Source organism: Chlorocebus sabaeus, chromosome 6 (assembly GCF_047675955.1).
Source record: "Chlorocebus sabaeus isolate Y175 chromosome 6, mChlSab1.0.hap1, whole genome shotgun sequence".
NCBI classification, from domain to species: Eukaryota; Metazoa; Chordata; class Mammalia; order Primates; family Cercopithecidae; genus Chlorocebus; species Chlorocebus sabaeus.
The window spans coordinates 49,087,879-49,109,068 of record NC_132909.1 but is presented as its reverse complement, the minus strand read 5'-3'; the positions used below and the strand labels follow the sequence as shown (position 1 = coordinate 49,109,068).

At 51.3% G+C, this 21,190-nt stretch overlaps 1 protein-coding gene across 3 annotated transcripts; it reads left to right on the top strand.

Annotated features, from left to right (window-relative positions):
• Window positions 1-5,658: 5,658 nt before the first annotated feature.
• YJU2B (YJU2 splicing factor homolog B) lies at window positions 5,659-20,777 on the top strand. 3 transcript variants are annotated; one of them, XM_073016876.1, is made up of 11 exons: window positions 5,671-5,771; window positions 8,916-8,971; window positions 9,714-9,899; window positions 12,683-12,736; window positions 14,594-14,676; window positions 15,796-15,851; window positions 16,130-16,190; window positions 17,717-17,859; window positions 17,949-18,121; window positions 19,779-19,917; window positions 20,071-20,777. In XM_073016876.1, exons 3-11 carry the CDS (start codon window positions 9,897-9,899, stop codon window positions 20,553-20,555), a joined length of 1,197 nt encoding a protein of 398 aa, XP_072872977.1. In that variant the 5' UTR covers window positions 5,671-5,771; window positions 8,916-8,971; window positions 9,714-9,896; the 3' UTR covers window positions 20,556-20,777. The 3 variants fall into 3 exon arrangements, with proteins under 3 accessions (XP_037848302.2, XP_072872977.1, XP_037848303.2); XM_037992374.2 differs by lacking the exon at window positions 8,916-8,971 and having other exon boundaries at window positions 5,659-5,771; XM_037992375.2 differs by lacking the exon at window positions 5,671-5,771 and having other exon boundaries at window positions 8,916-9,039.
• Window positions 20,778-21,190: the final 413 nt, after the last annotated feature.

Genomic DNA, 21,190 nt, shown 5'->3' with positions numbered 1-21,190 from the left:
TGGAGACCCTGTCTCAAAAAAAACAAAGAAAGCAAAAACCAAAAATAAAAAAATAAAATAAAGGAAATTGGAAGGCCTTATAAGCTGCCTCAGAACCAAGGACTTCCTAACTTTCTCTTGTTTCTCCCCATCTCCCAAGCACGGGGAGGGGCTCTCTTTTTATAGTTCCCTTATGTGACTGATGAAAACTTCTTCCAAAAGAAATGCAGTTGTCTTAAGATGACCCCTCCCTAAGAATCTCATCAAGTATCCAGGAAATATTAACCATTGGCAAAGAGAAAAGACTAAATATTGTCAATAGACTTCATCTACTCTTCTGTGGGCAGCTTGGAGATTACATGGGAGACTTTATCTGTTTAATAAGACAGCTTTTATTCACAATAAAGTTCTGCCCCTCACCTTTCTGTCACCTCCCTCAGAGTTCAGAGGAACTTTGTCCCAGGCCATTGTCTGTTCATTAGGCTCCTACAATTCCCCTGAAAATCATTCATTTCCCCTCAAAACTGCCTACATTCTCCATTTCTCTCTCCTCTAGGAAGAGAGTATTTAAGCCACAACCATCTGGCCCTTCTTTGAGTCTCAATTTTTTCTTTTTTTTTTTTGAGATGGAGTCTCACTCTGTCGCCAGGGCTGGAGTGCAGTGGTGCAATCTCTCTTGGCTCACTGCAACCTCCACCTCCCAGGTTCAAGCGATTCTCCTGCCTCAGCTTCCCAAGTAACTGGAATTACAAGTCTCACATTTTATATGGCTCCCACGATTATGCATGTTCATCAATTTCTATGCCCTTTCTCTTGTTAATTTGTCTATTGTCAGTTCATTTCAGTGAAACTTCAGAAGGTGAAAGGGAAGTTTTCCCTTTGCCCTATGCCTTCCCCTTCCTGTATCAATTCTTTTGGCCCCACCAGAACTGGCCTGCATTTGGCATCTTTATAGAACAGCCTCTTTGTATCCCAGGCTGATGTTCAGGCTCCATCACTTGCCCTGTGCATTAAGTAGTAACAGTGAGACTCTACATGCCAAGGCTTCTCACTCTCCCTGCGAAGTACTGCTCCGAAGATGACATTCTGTGCCTTTTCAGTCACTACCTCTTGGTTCAGGTACAAGACAAGCGCTCAATCAAAATCCAGATGGACTGAGTGACATTATTGGGGTGAAATGCCATTCCTAGGGATCCGCGAGCACGCCTTTCTACTGCACACCCCCCACCTGACTCATTCCACCTCATCCAGGTCAGAGGTCCCTCCTTACAGGAGTTCTTACAGAACCCAACTGAGGTCTGCTCACCCAGCACAGTAAAACCAGATACCCACACTAAGGTCTTTGCAGTGATAGAAAGGAAGGTGTTTATTGCAGGCGCCATGCAAGGAGAATCGGGGCAGCTCATGCTTAAGACCTGAAATCACCAATGGCTTGCAGGTGGGAGTTGTTAAAGGCAGGTGTAAATTTCAGGAAACCAGAAGCTACAAGCAAAATCATAAATCAATGCATGGTGATTACACATTGGCTTCCACTTAAAAAGGAAGGATATCTTAAAGTGGGGGCTTACAGGTTCGTAGATAGATTTGAACATCTTCTTGGCAGGGCGTGGTGGCTCACGCCTGTAATCTCAACACTTTGGGAGGCCGAGGTGGGAGGATCATCTGAGGTCAGGAGTTCGAGACCAGCCTGACCAATATGACGAAACCCTGTCTCTACTAAAAATACAAAAATTAGCCAGGTGTGGTGGCGCATGCCTGTGATCCTCACTACTCGGGAGGCTGAGGCAGGAGAATCATTTGAACCTGGGAGGTTGAGGTTGCAGTGAGCCGAGATCACGCCACTGCATTCCAGCCTGGGTGACAGCAAGCCTCAGTCTCAGAAAAAAGAAAAAATATATATATATAGAAAGGCCGGGTGCAGTGGCTCACACCTGTAATCCCAACACTTTGGGAGGCCAAGGCGGGTGGATCACGAGGTCAGAAGCTCAAGACCAGCCCGGCCAGCATAGTGAAACCTCGTCTCTACTAAAAATACAAAAATTAGCTGGGCATGATGGCAGGTGCCTGTAATCCCAGCTACTCGGGAGGCTGAAGCAGGAGAATCACTTGAACCCAGGAGGTGAAGGTTGCAGTAAGCTGAGATCATGCCACAGCACTCCAGCCTGGGCAACAGAGTGAGACTTAGTCTCAAAAGAAAAGAAAAAGATTTAAACATCTTCTGATTTGCAATGGATTAAAGAAGAGCTTTATTTAAAAATTTCAAATTTCAAGTTGGTAGAAAAAATGTCAACTGGTTAGGGGAAGTAATTTTCTCTAAGCCCCTCAGGAGGAAACTTGGAACAAAAGGGGCATAGCTAAAGTTTAGTCTTCACTTCCCCCCTTATCTGGGGTTTCCAAGACTCTGAAAGACAATGCAGGGACATATGTGAAGATGTTATCTTTAATTTCTATAGGGAAACCAAACATCTCTGGGACTCTAACTTCCTTAGCTTTTGTTTTAGGTCATTATGACTTTTTTGTTTAACAAGTTACTGATGTACTTCTCAGGGCTAGCTGGGGGCCTGGAATTTCCCTTGAAGGAACTTAGAAATTTCCTTTATTTCCACGCTTGGGGTCCTGTAAGGAAGGGGATCCCTGCTCTGTCTCAGGGTCTCACTGACCTCACTTCGGCCCACTCCCAAACACCCTACCCTCGTTAAAGATTTCTCTGGCGTCTCATGGTCTTTAAGTCGAATGCACATAACCCAAAACAGAATAGCTCAGAGGATAAAGGAACAAGGTTTAGCATGAGCAGTTGCAGGTCAGCTCCTCCACCCCTCACTAACTGTGCGACTTAACCTCTCTAGGCCTGTCTCATCATCTGTAAAACAGAAATGATGAAAAGTATACCTTCTAGGGGGCATTCTATGAGATGATGCATGTAAGTGAGTACCGAGCATTGCTCAGTGGGGCCTAGTGGGTGGTGAGCACTCAGTATGCAGCACCATGATTACATAAGAATTCACTTGTGGCTGGGCGCGGTGGCTCAAGCCTGTAATCCCAGCACTTTGGGAGGCCGAGGCGGGTGGATCACGAGGTCAGGAGATCGAGACCATCCTGGCTAACACGGTGAAACCCCGTCTCTACTAAAAATACAAAAAAAATTAGCCGGGCATGGTGGCGGCGCCTGTGGTCCCAGCTACTCGGGAGGCTGAGGCAGGAGAATGGCGGGAACCCGGGAGGCGGAGCTTGTAGTGAGCTGAGATCGCACCACTCACTCCAGCCTGGGCGACAGAGCGACACTCCGTCTCAAAAAAAAAAAAAAAAAAAAAGAATTCACTTGTTAGAGCCTGGCTTTAGAACAGAGATGGAACCTAGCACCAAATAATATAGCATGAGGAGGCCGGGCGCGGTGGCTCACGCCTGTAATCCCAGCACTTTGGGAGACCGAGGTGGGCAGATCACCTGAGGTCAGGAGTTCAAGACCAACCTGGCCAACATGGAGAAACCCCGTCTCTGCTAAAAATACTAGCTGGGTGTGGTGGCGCATGCCTGTAATCCCAGGGCTGAGGCAGACTTGCTTGAACCCGGAAGGAAGGTGGAGGTTGCAGTGAGCCGAGATCGCACCTTTGCACTCCAGCCTGAGCAACAAGAGCAAAATTCCGTCTCGAAAAATATATATACATCAGGAGGAATAGTAGTAATATTGTCATCACTTCTCACCCTGTCTTTGATAAGTTGCCAGTTGAAGTGTCTGCTTCATCACTGAGAAAACGGTGTGCTCTTTCCTCTCTGAATCCCCAGGACTTGACATATAGCAGGTGTCCAATGAACAGCTCAGCTGTTGAATGAACAAATATATTCTGTTAGGCCCTACAAGGCATAAAAGTAAATTCAGTCTGGGCGCAGTGGCTCACACCTGTAATCCCAGCACTTTGGGAGGCCGAGGCGGGCAGTCGAGGTCAGGAGTTCGAGACTAGCCTGGCCAACATGGTGAAACTCCGTCTCTACTAAAAATACAAAAATTAGCCAGGCGTGGTGGTGGGCACCTGTAGTCCCAGCTACTTGGGAGGCTGAAGCAGGAGAATCACTTGAACTTGGGAAACGGAGGGTGTAGTGAGCCAAGACCATGCCACTGCACTCCAGCCTGAGTGACAGTGAGACTCCGTCTCAAAAAAATAAATACATTCAAAAGCCATTCACCTGTGCAGAAGGCAGGGCCAGGCTAAGAGAAGTGTCCACCCACTTCTTCTGTAAAAGGCCAGATGGTAAATATTTTAGACTCTTTGGGCTCTTACTCTGTGGCAACCATTGAATTCAGCCCTGTTGCAGCCATAGACAATATATAAATGAATGGGCCTGGCTGTTGTAGGTAGGTGAAAAATGGCTTCCCTTCACCTTCATAGGTTCTTTGGCTGGGCTACGAATTAAATTGACATGTAAACAGACAGGGCAAAAGCCATATTTAATTATGTACCTATGCAGGGGAGCCCCACAAAATACGAAACTCCAAAAAGGATCAGAGAGGCTGGGCCCAGTGGCTCACACCTGTAATCCCAGCACTTTGGGAGGCAGGAGGATTGCTTGAGCCCATGAGTTCAAGACTAGCCAGGGCAACACAGTAAGACCTTGCCTGTGCAAATAATTTTTTTTTTGAGACGAAGTCTCGCTCTTGTTGCCCAGGCTGGAGTGCAATGGCACAATCTCGGCTCCTTGCAACCTCTGCCTCCTGGGTTCAAGCGATTCTCTTGCCTCAGCCTCCCGAGTAGCTGGGATTACAGGCGCCTGCCACCACAGCCGGTAATTTTCATCTTTTTTTTAGTAGAGACAGGGTTTCACCGTTTTGGCCAGGCTGGTCTTGAACTCCTGACCTCAAGTGATCCGCCTGCCTCGGCCTCTCAAAGTGCTGGGATCAGAGGCGTGAGCCATCATGCTTGGCCGCAAATAATTTAAAAAATCGGCCGGGCGCGGTGGCTTAAGTCTGTATTCCCAGCACTTTGGGAGGCCGAGACGGGCGGATCACGAGGTCAGGAGATCGAGTCTATCCTGGCGAACAGGGTGAAACCCCGTCTCTACTAAAAAAAATACAAAAAACTAGCCGGGCGAGGTGGCGTGCGCCTGTAATCCCAGCTACTCGGGAGGCTGAGGCAGGAGAATGGCGTAAACCCGGGAGGCGGAGCTTGCAGTGAGCTGAGATCTGGCCACTGCACTCCAGCCTGGGCGACAGAGCGAGACTCCGTCTCAAAAAAAAAAAAAAACAAACAAAAATCAGCGGGGCGCGGTGGCTTGCGCCTGTAGTCCCAGCTACTTGGGAGACTGAGGTGGGAGGATCGCTTGAACCCAGGAGTTCGAGGCTGCAGTGAGCTATGATTGCGCCACCGCACTCCAGCCTGGGCGACAGAGAGAGACCCGGTCTCAAAAATAAAAAATAAACTGGAAAAGTAATTCTTAGCTCACTAGCCGTTCAAAAACACGGGCACAGCGTGCTTCGACCCGCGTACTGCAGTTTGCTCACCCTCGCAGACTGGCTGCAGCGCGCAGGACAGCACTCCTCGGAGGGCGGTGCCAGGAGCCGGGCCTCGGATTGGGCTTCTGTACAGAGGATGGAGCATCGCGGTTGGGCGGGGCATGCCCGGATTGGCCCACTTCGGCAGAACGCGCGGCGAATCGGCATTCAGCCAATCAGTGCGGCGCTGTTGCCTCGCCCCGCCTCACGCCAGCGTCCGGGTGGTGCGGAGAGGGCGCCCAGCTTCACTGCGCTCTAAGCGCGCACTTCCGGGCACGGTCGTGGTGTGACGTCGGGAGGAGGGCAGGTAAGTCCCCGCGGGCGGAGGAGCGGGGAGGGCCGGGGGTCCGGCAGCCGTCTCACCCTGACCTCGGAGCCGCCCGACGCGCCCATCTGCGTCGGGGGACGCGGGGCTGAGGACCCGATCTGGATGCCTGGAGCCGGCCCAAGTCCCAGCCAGGACCAAAGTCCCTGAGGCCCCAGCTGAGACCCCTGACCCAAGTGCCTGGGACCCGGTCCCTTCCTAGCCCGGATCCATATTATGCCTGAAGGGCCCTGGGTTTTTGCATCGGGAAAATGGGACCAATAAGTCCCTACCTCACCAGATTTTATAAAAATGATTCTTGTAAAACCGTGAGCAGGAGAAATGACTAAACTGCCAGCATTTAACTCGGGAGTCAGGCGCTGCCCTAAATGCTTTAACCAACCATTTTACACGTAAGGAAAATGAGGCTTAAAAAACAATTTGCCTCAAATCAAGCAGATAGGAAGCAGCAGGGTGGAGCTCCCAGCCCAAGCTTTACGCCCAGGACAAACAGGGTCGGTAATTACTTTTGCAGCAAGGACCGGAGATATCTACACGCCCACCCCGTCAACAAAACCATCGTAAGACACACACACACACACACCCTCAAGCTCCTGTAAACGGAGTATTTGCTCTTTGCAGGCTCTTCCCATGTGTTAGTTGATTCACAGCATCCCCAGAAAGTCAGTCTTTTCGTCATCATTTGCCCTTTACCGGTGATGAAATACAAGCCCAGGGAAGTGCAGACACTGACCAAGGTCACCCAGCTGATGAGGAGTGGAGCTGGGATTCAAGCCCAGGGAACCGTGACCCCTAACACCTCAAGGGGCACTTAGCTATTTTGTTGGCAAAAGTAGTTTTAGGTTGGAACGGACCTTGAAATAATCCAATCTAAGGGGCACACTTTATAGTTGGAGCATCCAAGACTAAGGTGAGGGTGGAACAGTTTATATCCGGGACTTTGCACCACGGCCTCACCACCTCACTACACCACCCCCACTCCATCAGAAGCTCTTCCATCAGCTTCTTTCTTTTTTTTTTTTTTTTGAGACAGAATCTCACTCTTGTCACCTTGGCTGGAGTGCAGTGGCACCATCTTGGTTCACTGCAACCTCCGGCTCCCGGGTTCAAGCTATTCTCCTGCCTTAGCCTCTCCAGTAGCTGGGATTATAGATTACAGGCGTACACCACCAGGCCTGGCCAATTTTTGTATTTTTAGTAGAGATGGGGTTTCACCATGTTGGCCAGGCTGGCCTCGAACTCCTAACCTCAAGTGATCCACCTGCCTCAGCCTCCCAAAGTGCTGGGATTACAGGTGTGAGCCACCGCATCCGGCCCCCAAGAATGGTTTTAAAGTTTTTAGTGGTTGGGGAAAAATCAGAATAATAATGCTTTGTGATAGATGACGATTATGTGAAATTCAAATTTCTGTGTCCATCAATAAAATTTATATTGGCATGCAGCTACGCCCGTTCATTTATATATTGTTTGGTGCTGATTTCTAGCTATGAAGGCAGAACTGAGTTGTTGGGGCAAAGATAATCTGGCCTAAAAAGCCAGAAATATTTACTCTCTGGCCCTCGACAGAGAAACTTTGCCAATCTGTGTTCTAGAATACGCTTCACTGCCTCGCAGAGTCTCTCATTAGTGTAAACTAGAACTTCCTTTTTTTTTTTTTTTTTTTTTTTTGAGACGAGTCTCGCTCTGTCGCCCAGGCTGGAGTGCGGTGGCGCAATCTCTGCTCACTGCAAGCTCCGCCTCCCGGGTTCACGCCATTCTCCTGCCTGCCTCAGCCTCCCGAGTAGCTGAGACTACAGGTGCCCACCACCACGCCCAGCTAATTTTTTGTATTTTTTAGTAGATAGGGGGTTTCACCGTGTTAGCCAGGATAGTCTCGATCTCCTGACCTCATGATCCGCTTGCCTTGGCCTCCCAAAGTGCTGGGATTACAGGCGTTAAGAAATTCCTTCTATGTGACCTAAAAGTTTCCCTTCTAAACATGGGAGGGGGTCTCACCACCTCTAGTTTGAGGAGCCCCTGTATTTCCACTTGTGTCACCTGCACTGACGGTGACCCTTATGGAGCCTCATTCAGTTATCTCAGTCATTTACCCAGTTGACATTTATCTCGGCCTGGCACTGTCCTAGGTGTTGGGAATATGGCACAGTGTGACCTGCCCGGGGAGACACAGGGTGATGTGATCAGAATTCCAGGAACAAGTGACTATGGATTGGGTGGTCGGATGAGGTCGTTTTTTGTTTTTTGTTTTGTTTTGAGACATAGTCTCACTTTGTAGCTGGGGTGCAGTGGCGCCATCTTGGATCACTGCAACCTCCGCCTCCCGGTTCAAGCCATTCTCCTGCCTCAGCTTCCCAAGTAGCTGGGATTACAGGCATCTGCTACCATGCCTGGCTAAATTTTGTATTTTTAGTAGAGATGCGGTTTCACTATGTTGGCCAGGCTGGTCTTGAACTCCTGACCTCAGGGGATCCACCTGCCTCAGTCTCCCAAACCGCTGGGATTACAGGTGTGAGGCACTGCACCTGGTCGGATGAGGTCTTTGATGGATATGATATGTAGGTCAAGACCTGTGACAAGGGGCTGGGTGCAATGGCTTGCGCCTGTGATCCCAGCACTTTGGGAGGCCCTAGGTGGGTGGATCACCTCAGGCCAGGAGTTCTAGACTGGCCTGACCAACACAGTGAAACCCTGTCTCTACTAAAAATACAAAAAATTAACTAGGCTTGGTGGCGGATACCTGTAATCCTCGCTACTCAGGAGGCTGAGGCATGAGAATCACTTAAACCCGGGAGGCAGAGGTAGTGAGCCAAGATCATGCCACCCCACTCCAGCCTGAGTGATACAGTGAGATTCCGTCTCACAGAAAAAAAAACAACCTGTAACAAAGAGCTCGCAAACCTGAGGAACAGCAGGTGCAGGCCAGCTGCACGTGGCCTTTGAAGACAGCCAGGAAGCCAGTGTTGCTGGAACAGAGTGAGCGAGAGATAAAGGGATAAGAGTTGGGCTTGGAGATGCAGGCAGGGGCCCCACAGTCCTTGGGAAGGGGTTTGACTTGATTCTAAAAACAATATGAATCATGGGAGGGGTTTAAGCAGGAGAGTGACATGTTTGTTCATATTTTAAAAGATCCCAGCCGGGCGCGGTGGCTCACGCCTGTAATGCCAGCACTTTGGGAGGCCGAGGTGGGTGGATCACCAGGTCAAGAAATCGAGACCAAGGTCAAGAGATCAAGACCATCCTGGCTAACACGGTGAAACCCCGTCTCTACTAAAAATACAAAAAAATTAGCCGGGCTTGGTGGTGGGCACCTGTAGTCCCAGCTACTCGGGAGATTGAGGCAGGAGAATGACGTGAACCCGGGAGGCAGAGCTTGCAGTGAGCCAAAATTGCGCCACTGGACTCCAGCCTGGGCAACAGAGCGAGACTCCTCAAAAAAAAAAAAAAGATGCCAGCCAGGCGTGGTGGCTTATGCCTGTAATCCCAGCACTTTGGGTGGCTGAGGCAGGTGGATCATGAGGTCAAGAGATCGAGACCATCCTGGCCAACATGATGAAGCCCCGCCTCTACTAAAAATACAAAATTAGCTGGGTGGGGTGGTACACGCTTGCAATCCCAGCTACTCGGGAGGCTGAGGCAGGAGAATCACTTGAACCCAGGAGGCAGAGGTTGCAGTGAGCAGAGATCACGCCACTGCACTCCAGCCTGGTGACGGAGCGAGACTCCGTCTCAAAAAAAAAAAAAAGATCCCTCGGGCAGCTTGGGGTGAGCAAGTGTCAAGGGCAGAGTTAGGAGAGAGGAGAAGACTGTGCTGGCCCACGTGAGTGATGATGGGTGCTGGACCCGGGGGGCCACAGAGGGAAGAAAGTGTCAGATGTGATGTGTATATTGGCTGTAGAGTGGACAGGACTCTCTCTTTCTAAACAGACACGCCGCTCTTTGGATGCCTCCTATGCCTGGCGGGAGTCTTGTCTGAGCCTGCACCACCACACGGCCCACAGCATCTTCTCAGGGAAGCCTGTGGACCCTCTGCCAGGCAGGACAGTGTGTTCACAAGGCCAGTTTCTGATTGTCCGCCCTGAGGGCGAGGACCAGTAGGCAGTTCCCAAGATGGTGAGTAGACAGCCTTGTGTGCCTGGGTTTCTCTCCCAGTCTTTGTAGGACCCCGAAAACAGCCCCTCCTCCCCTCCCAGAGCTCTAAGATGATGATTTCAATCTCTGGATCATCATCTTTTGGTGCAGTGGGTCTGAAATGTGGCTGTGCGCTAACATCACCCAGGGGCACTTTTTCAATGTTTTTTTGTTTGGTTTTCTTTTGTTTTTGAGACAGTCTCACTTTGTCGCCCAGGCTGGAGTGCAGTGGCACGCTCTCAGCTCACTGCAACCTCCGCCTTCTGGGTTCAAGCGAGCATATCCCACTAATTTTTGTATTTTTAGTAGAGACGGGGTTTCAGCATGTTGCCCAGGCTGGTCTCAAACTCCTGACCTCAAATGATCCGCTACACTCAACCTAAATTTCCCCTTCCCCCTTCCCCCTCCCCCTCCCTTTTCCCTTCCTTTCTCTTTCTTTCTTTCATTTTTTTTAAGAAGGTGAAATTCCTATAACATAAAATTAACCATTGCGAGGCTGGGCGCAGTGACTCACACCTGTAATCCCAGCAGTTTGGGATGTCAGGGCAGGCAAATCATTTGAGATCAGGAGTTTGAGAACAGCCTGGCCAACATGGCGAAACCCTGTCTCTACTACAAACACAAAAATTAGGCTGGGCACGGTGGCTCACGCCTGTTATCCCAGCACTTTGGGAAGCCAAGCTGGGCAGATCACCTGAGGTCAGGTGATCTGGCCAACATGGTGAAACCCCATCTCTACTAAAAATACAAAAATTAGCCAGGTGTGGTGGCGGGAGGCCATAGTCCTAGCTACTCGGGAGGCTGAGGTAGGAGAATCGCTTGAACCCAGGAGATGGAGGTTGCAGTGAGCTGAGACCATGCCACCACACTCCAGTCTGGGCAACAAAAGCGAAACTCCGTCTCAAAAAAAAAAAAAAAATACAAAAATTAGTTGGATGTGGTAGCACATTCCTGTAGTCCCAGCTACTCAGGAGGCTAAGGCACAAGGATCGCTGGAACTCAGGAGGCAGAGGTTGCAGTGAGCCAAGATTGCACCACTGCACCCAAGCCTGCGTGACAGAGGAAGACTCTGTCTCAAAAAAAAAAAAAAAAAGGGCTTGGCGCGGTGGCTCACACTTGTAATCCCAGCACTTTGGGAGGCCAAGGCGAGCGGATCACAAGGTCAGGAGATCGAGACCATCCTGTCTAACACGGTGAAACCCCGTCTCCACTAAAAATACAAAAAATTAGTCAGGCGTGGTGGCGGGCGCCTATAGTCCCAACCAGCTACTCGGGAGGCTGAGGCAGGAGAATGGCGTGAACCTGGGAGGCGGAGCTTGCAGTGAGCTGAGATCACGCCACTGCACTCCAGCCTGGGTGACAGAGCGAGACTCTGTCTCAAAAAAAAAAAATAGAAAACAAGAGTGACTCCTCTTCAGCCAGGCTCAGTGTTCTTTCTTGAGACCTGTGTTCAACTGTACTACCTGTGTGTCTGCCCAGTGACAATGTTCAATATTTCTTACTGTCAATCACAGTCCCCAGAAGAGTATGAAAGCCACCGTAGGAGCATCTGAACCTCATGGAATTTTCCAAAGCAATGACAATGGGTTTTTTGCCCAAGTAGCCTTTCCCCAATCAGACACTGAGCCCAGCACTGTCCTCTACAATGTCCCCGAGTCTCCCTTATCCACGTCCTGCCCCCTGAGGCTGCATAAGTAGGTTTCTTGGAGGGAGCCTGTGTATTAGTCCATTCTCATGCTGCTAATAAAGACACACCCAAGGGCCAGGCGCGGTGGCTCACGCCTGTAATCCCAGCACTTTGGGAGGTCGAGGTGGGTGGATCACAAGGTCAGGAGTTCGAGACCAGTCTGGTCAATATGGTGAAACCCCGTCTCTACTAAAAATACAAAAAAATTAGCCGGGCGTGGTGGCACATGCCTGTAATCCTAGCTACTCGGGAGGCTGAGGCAGGAAGATTGCTTGAATCCGGGAGGTGGAGGTTGCAGTGAGCCAAGATCGTGCCATTGCACTCCAGCCTGGGCAACAAGAGTGAAACTCCATCTGGAAAAAAAAAAAAAAAAAAAATGACATACCCAAGACTGGGTAATTTATAAAGGAATGAGGTTTAATTGACTCACAGTTCAACATGGCTGGGGAGGCCTCAGGAAACTTACAATCATGGTGGAAGGGGAAGCAAACACGTCCTTCTTCACATGGCGGCAGCAAGGAGAAGAATGAGCAAGGAGGAAAAGCTCCTTGTAAAACCATGAGGTCTCTCGAGAACTCATTCACTATCACGAGAACAGCATGGGGATAACCGCCCCCATGATTCGATTCGGTTACCTCCCACCGGGTCCCTTCCATGACATGTGGGGATTATGGGAACTACAATTCAAGATGAGATTTGGCCTATAATCCCAGCACTTTGGGAGGCCGAGGTGGGCGCATCACTTGATGTCAGGAGTTTGAGACCAGCCTGGCCAACACAGTGAAACCCCATCTCTACTAAAAATACACAAATTAGCTGGGCATGGTAGTGCATGCCTGTAATCCCAGCTACTCGGGAGGCTGAGGCAGGAGAACCACCTGAACCTGGGAGGCGGAGGTTACAGTGAGCCGAGATCGCACCACTGCACTCCAGCCTGGGTGATGGAGCAAGACTCCGTCTCTAAAAATTAATAGTAAAATAAGAAATGTTAAAAAATTGTTTTGAATGAGATTTGGGTAAGGACACAGCCAAACCATATCAGCCTCTCTCTGAGTCATGTCTCTGTTCTGCTTTGCAGGGTGAAAGGAAAGGGGTCAACAAGTACTATCCTCCGGACTTCAACCCTGAGAAGGTAAGGAGCAGGCTCCCCGCTCCGGGTCCACAGTAGCAGAAAGACCCACATCATCCCCTCCTGGGGTTGGGGTCACTGCTATAGAAGGATGGGAGGCCTCCGAGGTCTTTTTGTCTTCTGCTCGTCACCTGAGTCTCGAGGCTATCTTCACTTTTGGATGGTAACTGTGGACCTGTACTCCTCAGGGACCTGTAACTCCATGTCCAGCGTAGAGTATAGTGTGTTTATGGCGGGGGCCCCAGGATAAGGCAGAGTGCACGGATGAAGGGTCAGATCCCCTGGCTTCCCCAGCTCCAGCACCTCTGGCATCCTGATTGTCCCCTCTGCCTGGAATCTCTTCCCCCATTTGACCATACTCTCACTTCCTTAAGTGCTTTTCTCTCAGAGGTCCTCCCTGACCGCTGTCTCATTCTCTGTTGCATTGCTGAGCACTTTATATAACCTCATAGCCCTTATAACTCCCTCACTTACTCATTTATTGGTGTCTTGTCCATCTCCCCCACTAGAACATTCTCTCCAGGAGGGCAGGGATGTTCGTCTGTCTTATTTATGGCTGTGTCCTCACACAGTAGGTGCTCAGTAAGGGCCCGAGTGTCCCAGCTGCCTCGTCCTGAGTATAGGATTTAGCCTCTCTATGCCAAAGTTTCTCCATATGTCAGAAGGTGGAAATAAATTGAGCTGACCTTACAGAATCATTGAGGGATAAATCCTGGCTACTCGGGAGGCTGGGGTGGGAGGATTGCTTGAGCCCAGGAGGTGGAGACTGCAGTGAGCCATAATCATGCCACTGCATCCCGGTCTGGGCTACAGAGCCAGACCCTGCCTCAAAAAAAAAAACAAAAACAAAAAAAACCAGGCGTGGTGGCTCACGCCTGCAATCTCAGTGCTTTGGGAGGCCGTGACAGGCAGATCACAAGGTCAGGAGTTCAAGACCACCCTGGCCAACATGGTAAACCTGATCACTACTAAAAATAAAAAAAATTAGCTGGGCACAGTGGCCCACGCCTGTAGTCCCAGCTACTCGGGAGGCTGAGGCAGGAGACTCACTTGAACCCAGAAGGCAGAGGCTGCAGTGAGCTGAGATCACGCCACTGCACTCCAGCCTAGTGACAGAGCGAGACTCTGTCTCAAAAAAAATGAGGTGATGCACATGCAGTCCCCAGCGAATGTTTGCCAGTCTTGTCACTGCACCTCATCCTCCCCATAAAACCTGGAAGTAATAATGACCATTATACATAGTTGACAGACAGGGGAAACTGAGGCTCAGGAAGACAAAACGTGAGGTCACTTGCCCAGGGTCCCCTGGCTCTTTCAGCTCATAAATGGGAATGGGGCTGGGCACAGTGGCTAACACCTGTAATTCCAGCACTTTGGGAGGCCAAGGTGAATGGATCACCTGAGGTCAGAAGTTCAAGACCAGCCTGGGTGACATGGTGAAACCCCGTCTCTACTACAAATACAAAAAAATTAGTCGGGCGTGGTGGCAGGTGCCTGGAATCCCAGCTGCTCCGGAGCCTGAAGAAGGAGAATCGCTTGAACCCGGGAGGCAGAGGTTGCAGTGAGCCAAGGTCGTGCCATTGCACTCCAGCCTGGGCGAGAAGAGCAAAACTCCATCTCAAAAAATAAATAAATAGGAGAGGGACTGTTCAAACTCACATTCCTGGTTCCAAGCCTATGTGTTCCAGTAAGACCTGGATGCCTCCCATATTGCTGTGAACACCTTGTCCCGCAGGACATAAGAATCAAGGCCACTCCCACCCGTGAGGCACTTGTCGCAAAGCAATAAGGGTGGCAGAGAAGCGGGTGAGCTCCCCCAGCTCCGCAGCACTAATCCGCTCCCTCATCCTCTCCACACAGCATGGCTCTCTCAACCGATACCACAACAGCCACCCGCTTCGGGAGCGGGCTTGGAAGCTGTCACAGGGCATCCTCATCATCCGGTAAGGCTCGGCATCACCTGAGGACCCCACCGTCCTGCCCCTGTCCTTCAGTCTCAAGGAGAGTTCAGTGCCCTCATTGGCCCAGTGCTGCAGGGTCTTCAGTCCATAAAGCAGAAAGTCACTGTATCAGTCAGTTATTGCCGTGTAACAAAACAATAAGCATTTATTATTGCTCACATGTCTGCAGCTCAGCAAAATACCTCTGTTGGGCTTGGCTGGGTTGGGCTAGGCTGGCCTGATCTGGGCTGGGCTCCCATGTGTTTCTGAGTTGGCTGGCTGGGGACTGGCTGGTCTAGCGGGGCCTTGACCTGTACAACTGGGCTCTGCTCTGTGTTGTAGCTCATCTGTGGTAGGTCAACCTGGACTTGATCACACAGGACTCAAAAAATACAGTGATTGTGGCTGGGCGCAGTGGCTCACGACTGTAATCCCAGCACTGTGGGAGGGTGAAGCGAGTGGATCACTTGAGGCCAGGAGTTCAAGAGCAGCCTGGCCAACACAGTGAAACCCTGTCTCTACTAAAAATAGAGAAAATTAGGCTGGGTACAGTGGCTCACGCCTGTAATCCCAGCTACTTGGGAGGCTGAGGCAGGAGAATCGCTTGAACCAGGGAGTCGGGGGTTGCAGTCAGCCAAGATCGTGCCACTGCACTCCAGCCTGGCAACAGAGCGAGACTCTGTCTCAAAAAAAAAAAAAATTAGCTGGATGTGGTGGTGCACACCTATAATCCCAGCTACTTGGGAGACTGAGGCATAAGAATTGCTTGAACCTAGGAGGCAGAGGTTGCAGTGAGCCGGGATCACGCCACTGCACTCCAGCGTCGGAGACAGAGAAAGACTGTCTCAAAAAAAAAAGTCTCAGTAGCACCCAAAGGCAGCTGTCCCTGGACCTGGTCAGTCTAATTTCGAGCAGGCAGGAAGTTCCTGCTCAGTTACAATGGTTGTGATTCTTTTTCTTCTATGTATCCATTTCCTGTGTAATGTGACAGCAGCAACTCCCGTTCAGAGGGGGCAGTCTAATGCCCCACCCCTCAAATCACAACCGCAGCCAGTCACAGGTGTGGAGCCCAGGGAGTGTCCAAGTAGACAAGAGCAAGTAAGATGCTGTGTGTCTCTGCAGATTCGAAATGCCGTATAACATCTGGTGCGACGGCTGCAAGAACCACATCGGCATGGGTGAGCCTCCGCCCTCCATCCAGTCCCGCAAACACCAGACCTCCTAACTGCTGGGTGCTGCCGGGGGTGGGTGGGAGGGGCACCCGAGTGACTGGCTGGCCATGGAAGCTCCTTGGCAGAGGGATTAGGAAGCCAAGCTCTGGCTTCCAGTCCCATCTCTAACTCCTCCCAGTTGGGGAACCCTCAGCAAGTGACAGTGAGCCTCTTTGTACCTCAGTTTACCCATCTGCAAAATTCAGATGGCAATGAAATAACCACCCACGTCTGACCCCCTTCAGGTGTTCGTTACAACGCAGAAAAGAAGAAGGTGGGCAATTACTACACAACCCCAATCTACAGGTAAGGGCGGCTTGGTGGCGTCTTGGGAACAGGTGGGGTGGCCACAGGGCAAGGGGACTACAAAGAGCCTGAGTGGGAGGGAACCCATTCCCTGCAGGACTCTCCTGGAAACCGCCCTGGTTGGTGAATCAGGGCACGCCCTGCCCCCACCCCACCCCCAACCCTCCATGGCTCCCACCTTTCTCAGGAAAAGCCCAAGCCCTCCCCCGGCTCACAAGGCCCCACACACTCTGCCTGTCCTTTCTTCACCCTAACCTCCTCCTGCTGTCCCCCTCCCTGGCCTCTTCATTGTCCCTCACACACCCCAGGGACACACCCACCTCTGTGCTTCCACCTGGAATGCTCTTCTCCAGGTAGCTCCAAGGCTCCTCCCTCACCCAGGGTTTCTGCTCAAACACCACCCCTCAGAGACACCTTTTCTAAAGTGAGACTCGACACTGGTTGCTTGTGCCCTTGCTATCAAGGTGGCCCCTGCTGGGACGTCAGCCTTGCCACGAGCAGGTTGGCTTTTCCACTACTCAGCAATGTCCCTAGCAGCTGGCACTGAGCCTGCCACAGAGCAGCCTGTCTTGGGTGGATTTGTGGAATAAATGAACTAATGGACGAATGAATGAATGAATGAATGAATGAATGAATGAATGAACAAAGGAGTGAATGAACAGATGATGAATGAATGGACAAATGGATGGATAAGCAAATGAACGTATGAATTAATTTAACAAATGAATCAGGGAACCAACAAACATGCACTAATGAATGAACAAATGAATTAATTAATAAATGAACCAAAAAAAAGGATGAGTGAATGAATGAATGAACAAACAGCTGAATGAACAAATGAATTAATGAATAAATTAACCAAAAAAAGGATGAGTGAATGAACAAACAGCTGAATGAACAAATGAATTTGTGAATAAATGAACCAAAAAACAGATGAGTGAATGAACAAATTGCTGAATGAACAAATGAATTAATGAATAAATGAACTAAAAAAGGATGAGTGAATGAATGAACAAACAGCTGCATGAACAAATGAATTAATGAATAAATGAACCAAAAAAGAATGAGTGAATGAATGAATGAACCAACAGCTGAATGAACAAATGAATTAATGAATAAATGAACCAAAAGATGAGTGAATGAATGAATGAACAAACAGCTGAATGAACAAATGAATTAATGAATAAATGAACCAAAAAACCGGATGAGTGAATGAATGGATGGAACAAACAGGTGAATGAACAAATGAATTAATGAATAAATGAACCAAAAAAACGGATGAGTCAATGAATGAATGAACAAACAGCTGAATGAACAAATGAAGAAGCCAACTGCAGCCCCACTGACAGAAGGTCTGTTCTGGGTGCCCGGGTGTGCCCGTTTTGCCCATGGTTCTACACAGCACACAGTGGGTGCTCAGTGAATTTTTGTCAAATGACACCATTGGGTGGAAAGAAGCAGGCAGAGGTGACAGGGCTGTCCTGGGGCACAGCCACAGCCTCCTGATTCCTGCCCACCGCTGCCAGGTTCCGGATGAAATGCCACCTCTGTGTCAACTACATCGAGATGCAGACGGACCCCGCCAACTGCGACTACGTGATCGTGAGTGGCGCCCAGCGCAAGGAGGAGCGCTGGGACATGGCGGACAATGAGCAGGTGCTGACCACAGGTGAGCGCCACTCACTTACCTGCCTGGGGTCCCTGGCCCCGAGTCTGCGCTGGGCTCCCCAAAGCCCAGCCAAGCTCTGGTCGTTGCAGAGCATGAGAAGAAGCAGAAGCTGGAGACGGACGCCATGTTCCGGCTGGAGCATGGCGAGGCTGACCGGAGCACGCTCAAGAAGGCACTGCCCACCCTGAGCCACATCCAGGAGGCCCAGAGCGCCTGGAAGGACGACTTCGCCCTCAACAGCATGCTGCGGAGAAGGTTCCGGGTGAGGGGGGCTCCAGCCCAGCGTCAGAGAGGATGCTTGGTGGGCCAAGGCCCAGGTCCAGCCCTCACTGCACCACATCTTAGCTGTGAGCAGGCCACTGGACCCTCTGAGCCTCAGTTTCCCCGTCTGCTACATGGTGATCATGCCCTGTCTTTTTTGTTTGTTTGTTTGAGACGGAGTCTCCCTCTGTCACCCAGGCTGGAGTGCAGTGGCGCGATCTCGGCTCACTGCAAACTCCTCCTCCCAGGTTCACGGCATTCTTCTGCCTCAGCCTCCCGAGTAGCTGGGACTACAGGCGCCCGCCACCACGCCTGGCTAATTTTTTTGTATTGTTAGTAGAGACGGGGTTTCACCGTGGTCTCGATCTCCTGACCTTTTGATCCGTCCACCTCGGCCTCCCAAAGTGCTGAGATTACAGGCGTAAGCCACCGTGCCAGGCCTTCTGTTTTTTTTTTTTTTGAGACCGAGTTTCGCTCTTATTGTCCAGGCTGGAGTGCAATGATGTGATCTCGGCTCACTGCAATCTCCGCCTCCTGGGTTCAAGCGATTCTCCTGCCTCAGCCTCCCAAGTAGCTGGGATTACAGGTGCCCACCACCATGCCTGGCTAATATTTGTATTTTTAGTAGAGACTGAGTTTCACCATGTTGGCCAGGCTGGTCTCTAACTCCTGGCCTCATGTGATCCACTCGCCTCAACCTCCCAAAGTGCTGCGGTTACAGGCGTGAGCCACTGCACCCGACCTGGCCACCACATTTTAAATGGAACCTCCCAGCCCATCCCCTACCCACCTGTCCTGCATTTTTTTTTTTCTCCTTATCACTCTCTCACCACTAGAGGCCAGCTCCACGAGGGCAAGGGTTTTTCCCTGCCTGCTGCTGCATCCCCAGTGTCTAGAACAAATCCTAGCACAAGGTGCGTATCCCAGAAATATTTGTGGGATGAGGCTGTATGTGGTGGCTCACACGTGTTATCCCAGTGTTTTGGGAGGCTCAGGTGGGAGGATTGTTTGAGGCTATGAGTTGGAGACCAGACTGGGCAACATAGTGAGACCCCATCTCTACAAAAAAAAATTTTTATTATTTTTTTTTTGAGACTGTCTCCTTCTTGCGCCCAGGCTGGAGTGCAGTGACACAATCTCAGCCCACCGCAACCTCCACCTCCCAGATTGAAGTGATTCTCATGCCTCAGCCTCCTGAGTAGCTGGGATCACAGGCACATGCCACCACGCCTGGCTAATTTTTGTATTTTTAATAGAGACAGGGTTTCGCCATGATGTCCAGGCTGGTCTCAAACTACTGGCCTCAAGGGATCCACCTGCCTTGGCCTCCCAAAGTGCTGGGATTGCAGACATGAGCTACCAGGCCCAGCCTTTACAAAAATACATGTTTTAAGTAGCTGGGCATGGTGGTGCACACCTGTAGAACTGGATCCTTGGGAGGCTGAGATGAGAGAATCGCCTGAGCCCAGGAGTTGGAGGCTGCAGTGAGCTATGATTGTGCCACTGCGCTCCAGCCTGGGTGACAGAATGAGACTCTTTCTCAAAAAAGAAGAGTAAATTGAGACCCCGAGAGTTGCAGCAGTGCCCCCTAGCACACAGAAGAGACAGGGCTTTGACATACACCCCCTGTCTCTGGTGTTCTTGGCCCTCCGACACAGGAAAAGAAAAAAGCCATCCAGGAGGAGGAGGAGCGAGATCAGGCCTTGCAGACCAAGGCGAGCCTGACCATCCCGCTGGTGCCCGAGACGGAAGATGACCGCAGGCTGGCGGCCCTGCTGAAGTTCCACACCCTGGACTGTGCGTAGAAAGCCAGGGGGAAAAGGGGGCAGGGAGGCTCAGAGTTGCTTGGAGATGGGGGGGTCCTCAGTCTTGAGTGGACTCTAGTCTACTGTAGGGCAGTTCTGGACCCCCTCCTCTGCCGCCCCTGAAATGTCCTCTCCTCTCCTCCAGCCTGCGAGGACAAGCAGAAACTGAAGCGAACCGAGATCATCAGCCGCTCCTGGTTCCCCTCCGCCCCCGGATCCGCCTCCAGCAGCAAGGTCAGCGGCGTCCTGAAGAAGCTGGCCCAGAGCCGCAGAACCGCGCTTGCCACCTCCCCCATCACCGTGGGGGACCTGGGCATCGTGCGGCGGAGGTCTCGGGATGTCCCGGAGAGCCCCCAGTATGCGGCTGACACCCGCAAGTCTGGGGAACCGCGGGTCCCAGAGGAGGCTGCCCAGGACCGGCCCATGTCTCCCGGAGACTGTCCTCCAGAAACAGCTGAGACCCCCAAGTGCAGCAGGCCGAGGGGGCAGGAAGGGAGCCATCAGGACAAGCCCCTGTCACTAGCAGGCTCCTCCCAGGAGGCAGCTGACCCCGACCCCGCAGACACGCGGCACCCCTGCAGCCTCGGCTCCTCCCTCGTGGCGGACTACTCTGACTCGGAGAGTGAGTGAGCAGCCCCCATCCTGAGGACTGACCCCGCTCCAGAGGCCCGGACACACCCAGGAGGCCCCTCACAGACTGCAGACCCCCGCTCGCCCACCAGCCCTGGGAGAGCTCAGATGCCACCCCCTCCCCAGACCTCGCCTTCCTGCAACCGTGGAATTATTTATTTGGTCTTGGTGAGGGTGTTTGTGCCTTGTGAGACTCCGTACATTAAAGACCTGTCTCCTCTTCCCTGTCTTGGGTTGTTAGCTGGGCCCTGGGGCTTCCCCCCACAAGCCCCAAGTTGACCACGCTTGACGGACCTCTCATCAGCAAATTCTGGTATAGGGTCATAGCTGTGACCATGGACGTGGTCCCCTCCCACAGTGACAAGGGTCTCAAGGTGGTGGTTCAGGTTGGCCAGGAATCAGGACAGACTTCCTAGAGGAGGTGGCATGGGCCAAGTGTGAAGGGTGAAAAGGGGGCCAGGAACCACACACACAAGGCCAGGGACAAGGCACACGGGGTACCCAGGATCTGTGCCACATGCAGTGGGGGCTGGAGCCCACAGGTGTGAGGTTTTTATTATCCCCAGCCCAGGGGTGGCCCATGGAAAAGCCCCCCATGCGTGTTACTTTTGGGGGTATTTTTGTTTGTTTTGTTT